The 14,565-nt window shown below is 42.6% G+C and overlaps 1 protein-coding gene across 5 annotated transcripts in view; it reads right to left on the reverse strand.

Annotated features, from left to right (window-relative positions):
* Positions 1-14,565, reverse strand: part of ptprfa (protein tyrosine phosphatase receptor type Fa) — a 424,230-nt gene that overhangs the window by 249,635 nt on the left and 160,030 nt on the right. For all 5 annotated transcript variants that reach the window (XM_030049234.1, XM_030049233.1, XM_030049237.1 and 2 more), the window contains 2 exons: positions 7,125-7,270; positions 919-1,060 (listed from right to left, as the gene is read on the reverse strand). In XM_030049234.1, coding sequence (XP_029905094.1) covers positions 919-1,060; positions 7,125-7,270 — 288 coding nt within the window. The remainder of the gene's footprint in view (positions 1-918; positions 1,061-7,124; positions 7,271-14,565) is intronic.

A 14,565-nucleotide genomic window follows, 5' to 3' on the forward strand; every position in this document is an offset into this window, starting at 1 on the left:
TGTTGCTTTAAAATAACAGTGGTTGAGTCTGTGGGAAGTGGTTATCTGGGGTTATAGTCCTCTTAAACCTGCTGTGCCATTCTTTTGGGATGAGGCTCCCCTTTTGGCGTCTTAAGGTATTAACTCTCTGACCAATCACATTTTGGTCGTCTTTTGTTTGTGTTTTCCAGCCATCTTTCAAATAAATTCCTCATATAAGAACGTCTGCACCTGATCACTTAATAAGGCCCAGCATCACACACTAGAGGAAACAACATGCAACATCATCATCATCATCATCATCATCATCACCCAGCTTAAACAAAACAAGGCCTCAGTTCTGGCTTTTGAAAAACATAGAAAGAGATCACATGACAACCATGGGTCAGCTACAGCAGGATTTGCTGGTAAAATGTGACAAAATCCATCTGTGTGAAAATAAAATGTTTCTTAAAAGGGATTATGTTCATGATAGTGAATTTATGCAAGGTGGTGATAGTAAATATGGTGAAAAGCAATAAATTAAAAAAAAAAAACTAGTCAAGTCCTGTCTGCAATATTCTGCTATATTTCCTCTTTCTTTCTGTCTGCATAAGGTTTTCTGCAGGCTTAAATCTTAAATCAAGCGGCCATGTGTCGACAAATTTCCAAGATTACCAAACGCTTACGCAAAACCCTCACGGAAACGAGGTCCAGCTCTCACCAAAGGGGCGACACACGCTCCCACAGAAGCTGGAAATAAACCCTGATCCAGAACAAGGCCAGAAGCCCCTCCTGCTGTCACAGAGCTGAGGAACCGAGGGAAGGATGAGAGAAGACGGAGAGAGAAAAAAAGAGACAAAACAACAGAGAAACACTGCAGTGTACGTCTGGAGGTGTGGGGGGGGGTGACGGAGCGAGGCGGCGAGACGGGAGGCCAGGCGGCCGGCCGGGTCTTACCCTCCAGAACGGTGAGCTTGGCGCTGGTGTTGATCTCTCCCACGCTGTTGGTGGCGGTGCACTCGTAGATGGCTTCGTCCCGGTGCGTCCTCAGGGGCTGAATCCGCAGCACCGAGCCCGAGCCGTCATCAAACTCGATCACCTGGCAAGGCGGCGGCACAGAGAGACGACTTTCAGCAATAACAAATTCTAGAAATAAATCTCTGTTTGTCTGTTCTCCATTGATCAGTCAGTTAAACGGTATTGACTGAGACGAATTAACTTACAGGATCCCACTTTAGAGCTGCTGCTGCAACACATGAGATGCACCGTGAGGCATGACGAGCCATTATCAGTGTCTTCTCTGTGTTTTTTTTTTTGCACTATTCTTCCCCTGTAACCACACCTGACAGCTGTGTCACCGCATTATGAATCTGGTATGCGGTGCCATTAACACACACACATTTTAAAAAAAATTTTTAATGCAATGTTTCCACTAAGGCAGATTATATATCACATCCCAGTTGCAATAATTATGCACTGATGTGTGATACCTTGGAATGTAATGCCTTTATGAGCCACCAAGAATAACCACAAACGCCGTTGTTGTTCTGCTCGACAGAATTTTGAGACTGTAAACAAAATAATCATATGGGGACCGATTCAGTCAGACGGCAGCTTGGCTCGGGCGTCGTGCCTCTGGAGCCTCTTTGATCAGGGCGGTCGTAAACACTCTCTGACACTGGAGTGCGAGCAGACCAGACACCTGACTTCCACAATATTTAATTTTAATGTCTAACAGATTACGTTTCAAGAAAATACTTAGAAGAGCTATAATACCGAAAGAAGTTGTTCTAGATTGACACTACACTGCAAAAACTCAAAATCTTACCAAGATTATTTGTCTTATTTCAAGTCAAAAATGTCTTATTCCTCGTCAAAATATCTCATTACACTTAAAATAAGACATGATCACCTCAGAAGTAACTTGTTTTTAGACAATTGTCTCTTGTTTCAAGTGAAAATTTGCTTGTTTCATTGGCAAAATTTATTTCTTGTTTCTAGCTAATTTTCACTTATTTCAAGTGAATTTTCAGTTTTTCCACTGGCAAATTTTGCCAATTGTAAATTTTCACTTGTTTCAAGTGAAAATTCACTTGAAACAAGTGGAAATTTGCTTGTTTCATTGGCAAAATTTGCCAGTGGAAAAAGTGAAAATTCACTTGAAATAAGCTAATCTTTCTAGCTAATTTTCACTTATTTTCACTAATTTTCACTTATTTCAAGTGAATTTTCAGTTTTTCCACTGGCAAATTTTGCCACTTGTAAATTTTCACTTGTTTCAAGTGAAAATTCACTTGAAACAAGTGAAAATTTGCTTGTTTCATTGGCAAAATTTGCCAGTGGAAAAAGTGAAAATTCACTTGAAATAAGTGAAAATTAGCTAGAAACAAGAAACAAATTTTGCCAATGAAACAAGCAAATTTTCTCTTGTTTCAAGCAAATTTTCACTTGAAACAAGAGACAATTGTCTAAAAACAAGTTACTTCTGAGGTGATCATGTCTTATTTTAAGTGTAATGAGATATTTTGACTAGAAATAAGACATTTTTGACTTGAAATAAGACAAATAATCTTGGTAAGATTTTGAGTTTTTGCAGTGTTCTCAGTGTTAGATCTTATTCTGTTGTACTCAGATCTTTAGATCTTATTCTGTTGTACTTAGATCTTATTCTTTATTTATTTATTTATTTATTTTTTATTTTTTAATAATTTATAATTTTTTTTTAAATTATTATTTAATCTGTAATTTGTGGATACTGCTGAAAAACTGCGAATTTCCTGCGGGATGAATAAAGTATCTATCTATCTATCTATCTATCTGTTCTCGAGGCAATTTGACCATCTGAGCGGCTGAGAGAGGACGTGCACAGCGATGGGCTTGAGTGGGCAGCAGGTATTTGAGGGGCTTTAGGAATTTTTTTTTTTTTTTTTTGAGCGGGGGGTAAAGACTCAGAGGTCAGAGCGTCGGGCGCTACACTTCCGCCCCGCTGCAGTGTGTGTGACCCAAACAGCCGGCCGGCAGGAAGCACATTCTTCTTCTAATGAAGGAGGCGGAAAGCTGCACTTTCTTCCTGCCCTGGTAGGAGGTGGACCCGCCCCCCACACAGGGAAGCCATCAGTTTGATTAACACCGAGCAGAAAAGTGGAAAATAATTCCTATTACTCAAAATGACGTGAGCCAATTAAACAGCCATTGTAAGGAGCTTGGTAATGGGCAGCGGAGAGAGAGAGAGAGAGAGAGAGAGAGAAAAAAAAAAAGTATTTCATGGTCCAGATTCAACCTGTGCACACACCGTCGCCCCGCTCTTGTACATACGCTCTAAAAACCAGGGCTGCAGTCAAGACCACCTTAGTTGCGTCAACTCAAAGACCGAATTCAAGTCGAGACCAGGTCCGAAACGAAGTCGTGTCCCGTTGGAGACCGAGAGAAAAATGGCTATAAAAAAAGGTGCAGACGTCGTTGCAAATGCAATGCAAATGCAAAACAGTGACTCAGCGGTTTGTGGAGGATCAGCACAGATGTAGATCTGTTTGCTGAAGCTTTGTGTTACACCCTTCAGCATCCCACTAATTAATGCATAGGATTTTAATGGATTAATGCATAGAGGAGTGAGGGACATTGTAATCCTTTAAACTGTTTGTAGTGCCGGGGAGGAAATGATGACAACGGACCAGGTGGAGAAAAACTTTCCTTTACAAAGAAAAGGTGGGAGGAAGTTGAGTCCACATTCTGCAGTGACTGAGACCCAAACAAGTCTGAGTCAGAGACCTCTCCATGTAAAAAAAAAAAAAAAACCTCATCCAATCAAATCCTCCTCCTGAAATGTGATGTCTGAGAGCTAAACCGTCGCTGCCTCTCAAGAACTCCCTTAACTCACGTAAAGCTTAATTAACAAATCTCTGTTATACTTAATCAAAAGCCAGACTCAACTAAATAAATCTTAATCTTAATTAAACCCAATAACAGCCTCGTTCAACTTAAAGCGGAGAGCTTGATTTCCTCCTGCCTTGGTGGGAGGTGAGCCCACCCGACACACGGGGAGGCCATCAGTTTGATTAACGCCGAGCGCAGAAGTGGAAAATAATTCCTATTACTCACGATGACGTGAGCCTGGAGTGTGTGTCTGCGCAGGACTCACGTCGAGGCGCCTCACTTGAAGTCATTTGGGCCGGGTGGAAGCTAATGAGCCTGCCTGCTGGTCCAGAGGCACGCGGGAAGACTTGCAGTCACAATTAGCGAGCGACGGCCGAGGTGTTAATGCAGCTGAAACGTGCGTGAAAAATGCTGATCTGCTAACCTGCGTGCACGAGCAGTTTGCATGTCAAGACGTGGCAGAGGAAGGGTATAAAAAAAAAAAAGATTAAATCTGATGACTTCCACTGTTTTCCTCAACAGAAACATGAAGATCCAGGCGCAGCGTTTGACGACCAGAGGAAGCCTCCGCTGCTTCTGAAGCCACACAGGCAGACGGCATCATTAAAAAAAATGGCTTCACTTTATTGAAATGTGTTTAACTAACACAAATATCTTGCTGCGGATTAAATTAATCGTGACTGATTGCAAAGTGTGAAGCTCAGAAACTAGGTGTGTCGAACTAAAGTGGTTTTTTTTTGTTGTTGTTGCAACAGCAATTTGTTTTTAGACAATTGTCTCTTGTTTCAAGTGAAAAGTTGCTTGAAACAAGTGAAAATTTGCTTGTTTCATTGGCAAAATTTGTTTCTTGTTTCTAGCTAATTTTCACTTATTTCAAGTGAATTTTCACTTTTTCCACTGGCAAATTTTGACAATGAAACAAGCAAATTTTCAATTGTTTCAAGTGAATTTTCACTTGACACAAGTGAAAATTGTCTAAAAACAAGTTACTTCTGAGGTGATCATGTATTATTTTAAGTGTAATGAGATATTTTGACTTAAAATAAGACAAATAAACTTGGTAAGATTTTGCGTTTTTTGTATTTTTTGCTCTCTAGGGAGAAAACAAACCAAACTGAACTCGTGACCCAAAAGCTGCAATACAAACTGAGCTGTGGATTTATTGATCTGTTACACCCCTCGCAGAAACGTATCTTATTTGTGTAAAATAACACAAATTATGATTTGACATTTGATTATTTCCCTGTTTTTTTTTTTCAGCATTATAATTAATAGAGGTGGTGCTCTACTAGATAATGTTCCAGATGTCAGATGAAGGGATAAACGCACGTCATCACAGCTGATTTCGGCGTCCTGAACCGCCCCAAATAAATCAGCGTGACATCGGCGTGTCGCTGCTTGCATGATGTGAGCGGGTTCCCCCATCATGTCCCGATCTCCAAGATTTCTCCAGATCGTTTTCAAACATGTTTGATATTTTTGCTCTTGTAGTTGGAGTCCTACGACCCGATTTGTGCAGGATGTGACATCACTCTTTACTCTCTTTGTAGGGGAGACTGGGGTAAGTTGAGCCAAAGGGTAAGTTGAGCCACCCCCTGTTGCTAGGAAACGGTAAAAAACATTGATCATGTGACCAAATATTTAGGAGGAAGGCATCATTTCATGGAGTCTGTGAAGGTAAGAACCACATGGGCAAAGTGGTTAGACATTTATTTCCAAAAAAAAACATTTTTTTACTCTTGAAAGTGAATTTAGTCTATCATCAGTTTCATGAGAATTGTGTTAAGACCAAAATAGATCATTTTAAATTTGTTTTATACATCAGTTGTGGTATCTATGAGCTACAACATGAGGTCATAAACCTAGCATAAAAGTGCACCATTTTAGCTGTGGGGACCAAAAAAGTTAAAATGGTAGCTCTGGGGTAAGTTGAGCCATTTGGCCAGGGGTAAGTTGAGCCAGAGCCCCATACACTTAAGTGTATTTTGGCTGTAGCCTAAATGTCTTAAATATTAAGTAAATATGAAATATTGAATGAATAAATAAATAAATAAATATTAATTACTTATTAAGTGTATGGGGTAAGTGTATTTTGGTTCAGTGTTCAAATGTGTTACGTTCATATGTTCATAACTGACCTTACTGTCAGCAAGGACACCAAGAAACTAGTGTTCTAGTGTTTTCTTTCCAAAAACACAGCTGTTAATGTTCTCTTCTTTAAGGCATGTTAATTTTAGGGATAGGGTAGGAATACGGCTCAACTTACCCCGCTCCTATGCTCAATTTACCCCATACACAGAGTAAGTTGTGCCACGAGACCACTTTTTTTGGACATGCTATATTATGGAAACAGTTATGTTTACACTCATTCTGTTTGTTTGAAGAGATGCACAACATCCTGAAATATATGCAGATATATTAGTTAGCGACAAAACTATGATTGCCTTGATGTAGTCATCCTAAATATGAAAAATGGCTCATCTTACCCCAGTCTCCCCTAAATGCGATCAACCAAACCAACAAACGCGGTCAAACCCTCGTCTTCCTCCCCTCTCCCTCTGCACGTACGTACGCATGTTTGTGCAAATGCAAAGTGCAGCCGGCTGATCTCTCGCTGCACTAATGACCCGTTCGGCTTTCCGTCTCGCCGGCTCTCGTCCTGTGAGACCAAACCTTTGACACTTCAGAGTCTCACTCCAAGCCTGGCCCACATGAGACAATGCAAACTCTTGTTGTTGTGTTTGTAATGTGCAAAGTGGTGACGTTGGCTCATCCTAAAGCGCGAATCTGGCGTCGTGTAGAAACGCTCAATTTCCAGGCCACAACTTTCAAAGTAAAGGAGGAGCTACAGCCTCACGCAGGTAGAAAAAGCGCCTCGCCGTGCACGTTTCACTCGGCAGACACACGCCTCAGGTATTCGCCGGCTCGATTTGCATAAACAGACACTAAACTCTCAGAAAGCTGTGCTCATTAAGGTTTTGTGCGGGGTGGCAATTAGCGCGCCTCGGAGCGAATCCAGCCCACAGCGCCCAGGTCAGCCTCGCCGCCGCCGCCGAGAAAAACACAGACCTGGCCAAGAAGGAGCTGTCTTATGTTGACACGCTGTAATTGCAAGTATAGAATAACAGCACACAGCCTATCTCTCTCCCTGCATCTCTCCCACACACACACACACACACACACAGTCTCCTAATAAGCAGTGAAGGTGTGAGACAGGGAGATGCTGCAGACTAACACATCAGAGAGGCGGATTTGAAGGCCGGTCTCCGCTGGGGGCGTTTGAGTCGTACCTCAAAGCGCTGAGAGCTGACTTTCTTCCCCTTCTTCATCCAGGTGATGCGAGGTTTGGGCTCGCCGACCGCCTGGCATACGAACGACGCCACTCCTCCCGAAATCCCTATCTGGTCATCGGGGGACTTGATGAAGCTGGGCATGCCTGAGGGAGAGAGAGAGAGAGCGAGGAGAGAGAGGAGAGAGAGCTAATATCAGATGAGGAGTCGTGACACAGAAACAGTTCCAGGCAGGTTCCAGGGATTTTTACATCTCTGCATCTGCAATAACAATATGTTCTTTCAAAGCCTGATTCATACCTGCAGCCACACCCAATCAAAAGCCCTGCCAGCTCTAATAGCTGGGCAGCATCCTTCCTTTGCTAAACAGCACTTGTCAGTCTTATTAACAGCGAGAGGGAGCAGACAGAAATAAATCTTGAATATTTTTCTTTCTACATGTGAATCAACAAATGGTAAACCCCACCCTGAGGCGCAGGTTCACAGAGGGGTTTGCACCTAGAACAACATAATCACATCCAGAAGCCAACATATTCAGCGTGTAATGAGTGGAAAGCATGGCTAATTGCGATGTTAGAAAAAAAAAAAGCGAGGGCTCTTTGTCCCTGTCACGGTCAAGGAAGTTCTATGTTAATGTCGTCAGTTTGCCCCTGTCATGTTAATCTGAAGACGAGGCCACGCAATTTAAGATTCAGACCAATTTCACTTTGCACCAGTGACTCACGCACTGAGGGTTCAAGGCAAAAAGGCATCCGTCTTAACAAGTCGTTTAATCTCACATTCAGAGTCGAAATCTCATCTTTCCTCAAACTCGTGGGGGAAAAAAAAATCGACCAGTGGGATCATTTTCATGAACCGAATGTCATTTTTTTCTTGATCCCGGTGGCCTGATCTGCCCCATTCTGCTTCGTTTCAGCAGATTTGTGTTTGCTCTCAGACGTATTCCTGAAAAGAGAGAGACTGCACTGGAAACACGTGGGATGATCTCGGATTTTTCTCCACTGCTTTAAAGAAACAACATTTTAAAACTAAATACGAGAGCCAGTGACTCGTGAAAGTGGATTTTTTTTTTTTTTGCAAAGATATCATTTCTGCAAGATGTTGTCAGATCCCACGTTCAGACTACACAAATTCAGTCTCATGGCTGACAAATGTCCAGCAAGTTGGAAAAATAGACAGAAAAATGCGCTTTATTGATCCCAAATTGGGAAATTCCTGTGTTGCAGCAGCAGGTTGTCCACACATTACACAGGAATAATTGCACTCTGCACAAAATATACCTCTCAACACTATGAGAGAGAAATATATATCTGTAGAAAAATAAACACAACAAATAACAAAGTAAAATAAAGTGGCTCACGACAAAAAAACATAAGAAAAAAACCTTTGCAATAAAAAAAATATACTAAAATATATCTATATATATGACTCTCTGGTCAAGTTATAACCATTTTCCTTGTGTTCATGTGAACCTGTGAGAGCGTGACACAGATTAACCGAGCTCCCGCCTCCCACGGCAAAGTCTGAGAGGCACACACGACTGAAAGAACACGACGGGAGATGACACAGCCACATAATGCAGATTTATGCACTGCCTGCACGGTGGAATCATAGATGTTAATCCAGGAGGAGGCAGCAGGTGGAGGTGGAGGTGGCAGACAGCAAGGCAGGGATGCAGTGCAAAGCTCAGGAACTGGGTTATGTGTTAGAGACGACACATTCAATATCTCACACCTGCCTTGTGACCCCGTCTCCAGTTTGGGTACTTCAGCGTGGATCACAAACCCTGCCAGCTCCTCCCCTGTTTGTTATTGATTTATTATGAGGGAGACGAATGAGAAGGAGCTGCTCTCCCTCATGCTCACCGTGTAAGGGTTAAGGTGAGAGCCAGGTTATGCTGAGAGTGTGTTTAATCTTATTCTGAATGCGTAAGTTTGAGGTTTAAATTGATCTCAGTCTAGTTTGAGAATTATTAAAGGTCTGGGTCTTAGGATTAAGGCTGGTTTAAGAATAATTTAGGATCTGAGTTTGTTTAAGGTTAGTGCTCTAATATATTACAGTAATCTTATTTTGAAATGGTTAAGATTGGGGTTTGGATTGGTTTAGGTCTAGTTTAGAACAAAATACCAAACTTAAATTGACAGGGACAATCAAATAAAGGTTTTTAAACAAAGGTCAAAGGAAGTGGGTTAGGGTTAGGATTATTTAAAGGATCTGATTGGAGGGTGTATGAACATGCGCATTGCTGCATGTAATATTTCTATAATATTCCTGTAGTTAATTTACCACCACTGCCTCCACAGCAGTCAGTCAGACAGTCTGTGCCAAGAGAACATGAGGGTTTTTTTTCTTCTTCACCTGAGCCTGTCTGAGCTGCATTGTTCTGACTCTGGTATAGCGCCACCGTGGAGTGTGCCGGTACTGCAGTCAAATTACAACATTTCTATTGTGATGGTCATTAACTATGAGAGAAATCTACTAACTGGTAGCTGACAATGCATGGCTGTGCACTTGAACTGCACCCACACCACAGTTCAAATGAATTGCTTTGGGATAAACTGAAATGTAATGCATGTTTGTGTATTTTTGCTCTTTTAATAAGACGTTTTGTGTGGTTTACCAAAGGATCTTGCAACCTTGCCACATAATACCAAGACCAGCAGCAAGAAGAAGGAGAAGAAGAAGAAGAAGAAGAAGAAGAAGAAGAAGAAGAAGGCTAATAAAGAAAAAAGGCAGCCGATATCCAAAGCACAGGTGTTGGAATCGGATCGGAACAGGAAAAAAGAGAATCAGTGCATTTCTAATTGTGACGGATGAAACCCATCCTGTAGTCTGATCCTGCTATCAGATTGCAGCGGTGCCAACACTTGGTGGAATAATCCTAGAACTGAAGCTATTTGCACTTAAAATCCATGGCCAATTTACCGTGTGGTGTTTTTTTTTTTTTTTTTTTTTTTTTTTTTTTAAGGGCAACAACTTGATCTGCCGACATATCTCACTGAACGAGACAAGAAAAAATTGCACGTTCAACTCGAGCAGCTGAGGTGTGACAACCGAATGAGTTGTGTCTCCACATTTTTATTTCACAAAATGCTGATAATGACATCTTTTAAGAAATAATCACGGTGTCAAATTAAATTTCTTGGGACAGCCAAATGATCCGCCAGCGTCGTGAGATAATTCCACTTCAAGTATGGTGGAATAAGCCTGTCAGGGCTGAGAGTGAGATAAAAATCGGTGGTAATTTACTTCTCCCGTGTTGGGCTGGTGAAACTCGTTCAACTCATAAATGTGTTGAACTTGCTGTTATTGTGTGGAAGGACACACATTCCTGTTATCACTCCATGGCAACCCACACAAAGCCCTGCCATCCCTCACACAGAGACAGCTACAAATGTGCAGCGGTTAGACATGTAATTAAATATTCCACATGTCAGAGCACCCCGGGCCAACAAAAACACATAAATAAAAAAAAAAAAAAAAACACCGTGATCTACCCTTCGACGGCCCGGCTCTGTTCTTAGCGACGGAAACCTCAGGCAGGTAGGAGAGGCTTCTGGAGGGGAGGGTCAAAGTGTCGGTAATTTGGTTGGAGTGTTTGTGCAGACGGAGCCAAGCCGTGATGGCTGGATGATACCTGAAGTGTTGCCGCTTGAAGGCATCGAGGTGTAGTCATCCAGGAGTTCCCGCTTTGCCCTCAGATTGTCCTCTGTCAGCGTTTCTCTTAAAGTAAGAGCTTGTTTCACCGCTGTAACTTTGAGAAAGAGCTTAGGTGACAGCAGCACTGAAAGACCGGGCTTTTAGGAGCAGCCTGCTCGGCTCTCAGGGAAATAATGGCTCTTAAATGGCTCTTCAAAACGCTCTCTGGTTCTACAAGGAACCATCAGCAGCTGAGGACCCTCTTTATTTAGGGGCTGGTTCCTCACACACTGTATGAGGTTCTTTAAAGTCCTAAAGGTTCTTCATGTTTGGAGTTATTCGGTGGTGGCAGCAGCTAACAATTCTTTTCATTGTGGATTAATTATATTTCCTCAGTGAATGGATTAATGTCTTGGTCTATAAACCATCAGAAAACAGTGGAACATCGAGAACCGGCCAACAACATCTTCACGTTGGCTTCTAACCTGCCCACAAACATTTGATTTAAAACGCTCAGAGAACCTTTTATTCTGAAAAAACACGAAAGAACCATTTAAAGAAAGGTACTGGTACTGATCCAGTTGGGTGCACAAAGAACTTTGTGAACCTGTTTTTATGAAGGTTCTTGAAAGAGCCATTTATGTTTCCTAAAGGAACCATTTTCTGATGGTTCTTTGAGGTACCTTTGGGGGTTCATTAAGGGAATAAATAATTCTTAAATAATTCTTGCATGATGATGATGATTCTCCTCTTGCAGAACTAAAAATCGTTCTTCTATGGCCTCACCCCAAAGAACCATTTTTGGTTCTAGTGAGCACCTTTAATTTTCTGTGCGTGTGGTTTGTGGTTGACAAACTCTCCTCCATACTGACTCGTCGTCATGCCAACCCTTCAGGAATCTGATTTCAATAATTCACACATATTCAATTAATCCCCATGAAATTTGTGAGAGCAGGCAATTTTGTTCATTCGCTGCAACATTACCACACAAAATGGGCAATTTGATAGATTTCAGGTTTAGGGTTCAAGTATCCACAATCACAACTAATTGGTTTCAGTGAGAATAAACAAGAATAATTATCAAATTAATGAGACTGCGGTGCCCTGGCCGTTTCGCGGGGGCTAAATTCAGGTGGTGGGACGCTTTCACGGGGTTAGGGTCACAGGACGGGGGGAGTGGGTCTTCCTCATGGATCATCCCGAGCCCATCTACAGGGCCGCTCAACATCCCATCCCAGTGTGACGACTCATCTTCACTGTTGAATGAATATGCTTTTTCCCCTCTCTATTTTCACTCATTCCCACATTTTTTTATCCCAAAAAAAAAGAAAGCACATAAAATGTTTCGAGCTTCATTTAATTGCCAAGCAGCGCAGCCACAAAAGGGAGCATTTTAGGTCACAATACTAAAAAAAAAAAAAAAAAAAAGAAAGAGGTAAACACGACAACACTTGACAGGTGCACTCTCCACATGGTGCTGGACACATCGACGAGGAAAGGGGACAAAAAAAAAAAAAACAGACAGGAGACTCGCATATGATGACTGTATCTGTGTGAGTCCACATTTCAACCTGCAGACCTTTATATACTATTAAAAAACACTCTTTATAGGTTCAATAATGCACATTATTGGCAGACCACATAAATGAACGAGCGCACACAAACGATGCCAGGTTAGCAATTAGGGATGCATGATGACTGTGAGCACATCATCAGTATCAGGCGATATCGGCTTTAAAATGAAATATTGGTATTGAAATATTGGTAAGAACATTTCTGTTGATATTGAAATGCCAATACGTGAAACAGATCAGATCTGTCTGTTGTTTCAGCAGGATGAATCTTACAGTTTTGTTAGAGAGAAAACATCATGTAAAAATACATACGGCACGTTCTCCATAACCTTAGCTGAAGTCGTTTTCTTATTTTGCCCGGTGAATGTGCGCATTTTCAAAAGCATTCTGCCTTCACAATAAGAGCGGGCACAATAAAATGTCAATTCCACTGCAGGAGAGACATGATGTTCCCTGCAATTAGGTGGAAAAAAAAATATGTGCATGTATCGGCATCGGCATCACAGAGTGGCCGAAGGAGTTGGAAAATATTGGCATATCCCTATTAGCAATGGCTAATAAAACTGGGTAATGGGTGTTGTTGTTCTTCACTGATCCGGTCCTAGACGGAGGTGTGTCAGTGTTCGATTAAATTTCAGGTGGTAACTCTGCTCTCCAGCACATGAAGCATGAACCGGGCTTTAAGGAAGAAGTTTCCTGTAACAGTCATCATCCAAAATCATGCAGAAAGAGGCAGACGGAGCCTCCGATAGGTTCCTGTGTGTGACATTAGAAGTGAGCCGAGCTGATGGATAACATATGTGAGATACACAATCTGACTCAGCAGCAAACCCTCAGCTGCCTCGCATCCGTCTAAATGAGACATCTGTTGTTTTCCTTGACACGCTCGTTCTGTGAATGAACCTCCCGGAGCCGCGCGCAGCCGAGCACGTAAACCGGCAAACACGAGATGCGCACCGGCGGCTTCCGTGCACGAGCCGGGACGAGCAGGAATCTCATCCTGGCGTGGGACGACATCGGGCCGCGAGCGGACGCCGTGACCGCCCGCGCCGCCGATCGGCCCATTCTGCAGCCGCCGTCATAACAGCCTCTCCAGAATGTCAGCGCAGGCCGAGGAAACATAAATGTTCTTGTCAGGGATTAAATTATATTTCCCCGGCGCGGAGCCGTGAAGAGCATTATGCAGGGAGGGCGAGGAATTTTCACACTAACTTTTGGCAGCCGATAAGTGTGCTTTCTAAAGTTCAACGTGATTCAAAACCCATTTGTGTTTCCGCAGCCAAGAGCCGCTCCCGGGACACATTTCCATGGAAATCCGGTCATGCGGGTTGCAGAGCAGGTTAGCGCGGGGTCCAGAGGATGGTCAGCGTTCAGCGGGGAGATCCTGGCCTTTTCAGCGCTTTGCAACGCCGCAGACGGATAAAGTAGCGTGGGAGAGTCAGGCTGCCGCGGAGGGTTTCATCCGAGGCAGAGGAGGTGCAGGGAGAGGAGGAAAGGAGTTCACACCATTATTTAGCTATTTATTTCCCATGGCTGCTGCCGGCTGACCCGGGGGCTTGACACTCTAAATGTAAAACACACTGTGCCCTCGCCTCACTTCACTGACAGCTGTGAATTCTCTCTCAGTTACATTCACATGTGACTCGGAGGTTGGAGGTTGTTTTTTTTATTGTTTTGCAACGGTAAAAAATACGTCCATTTGACCTCTCATATATATGTGTGTGTGTGTGGGTGTGTGTTCTTCAAGGACAGGCACTTTGACACTGAGAGACGAAAAATGAAGGAGAACAATATTTCGACAGAGGAGATTTAGCCCCTGCAGAAAATCATAAATGTATCATAAAGCTTTTGTACGCACTGTGTTAGTTTCCACTAGAGCTGCTTGCAAAGAAAGTGGAGTGGAAGATGGCCTCCATAGGAATAAATACTTTATTGTCTGAGAATTTTTTTTTTTTATTTTTTTTTTTTTATAATCCACTCCAGTTGAGTATTTTTATATATTTAGAGAGTCGGGGACAGCGCAGGACCTTGTGGTTGTGGAGGCGGTGGACTCGAGCACTCTGGGTTTTTGCCTGAGCGTTATTCAGTCAAAACACAAATGCACTTCATCCTCTTCCCGAAAAGGTCGAAAGATCAGTCAGAATACTGTATCTTGTGGGATTTGTGTCAGATTCAGTCGGCGTCGGTGTGGGAAAAGTTGCAGTTTCTAAGACGTTTCAGAGTTGTCT

This window comes from Myripristis murdjan, chromosome 4 (genome assembly GCF_902150065.1).
Source record: "Myripristis murdjan chromosome 4, fMyrMur1.1, whole genome shotgun sequence".
In the NCBI taxonomy this organism is placed as follows: domain Eukaryota; kingdom Metazoa; phylum Chordata; class Actinopteri; order Holocentriformes; family Holocentridae; genus Myripristis; species Myripristis murdjan.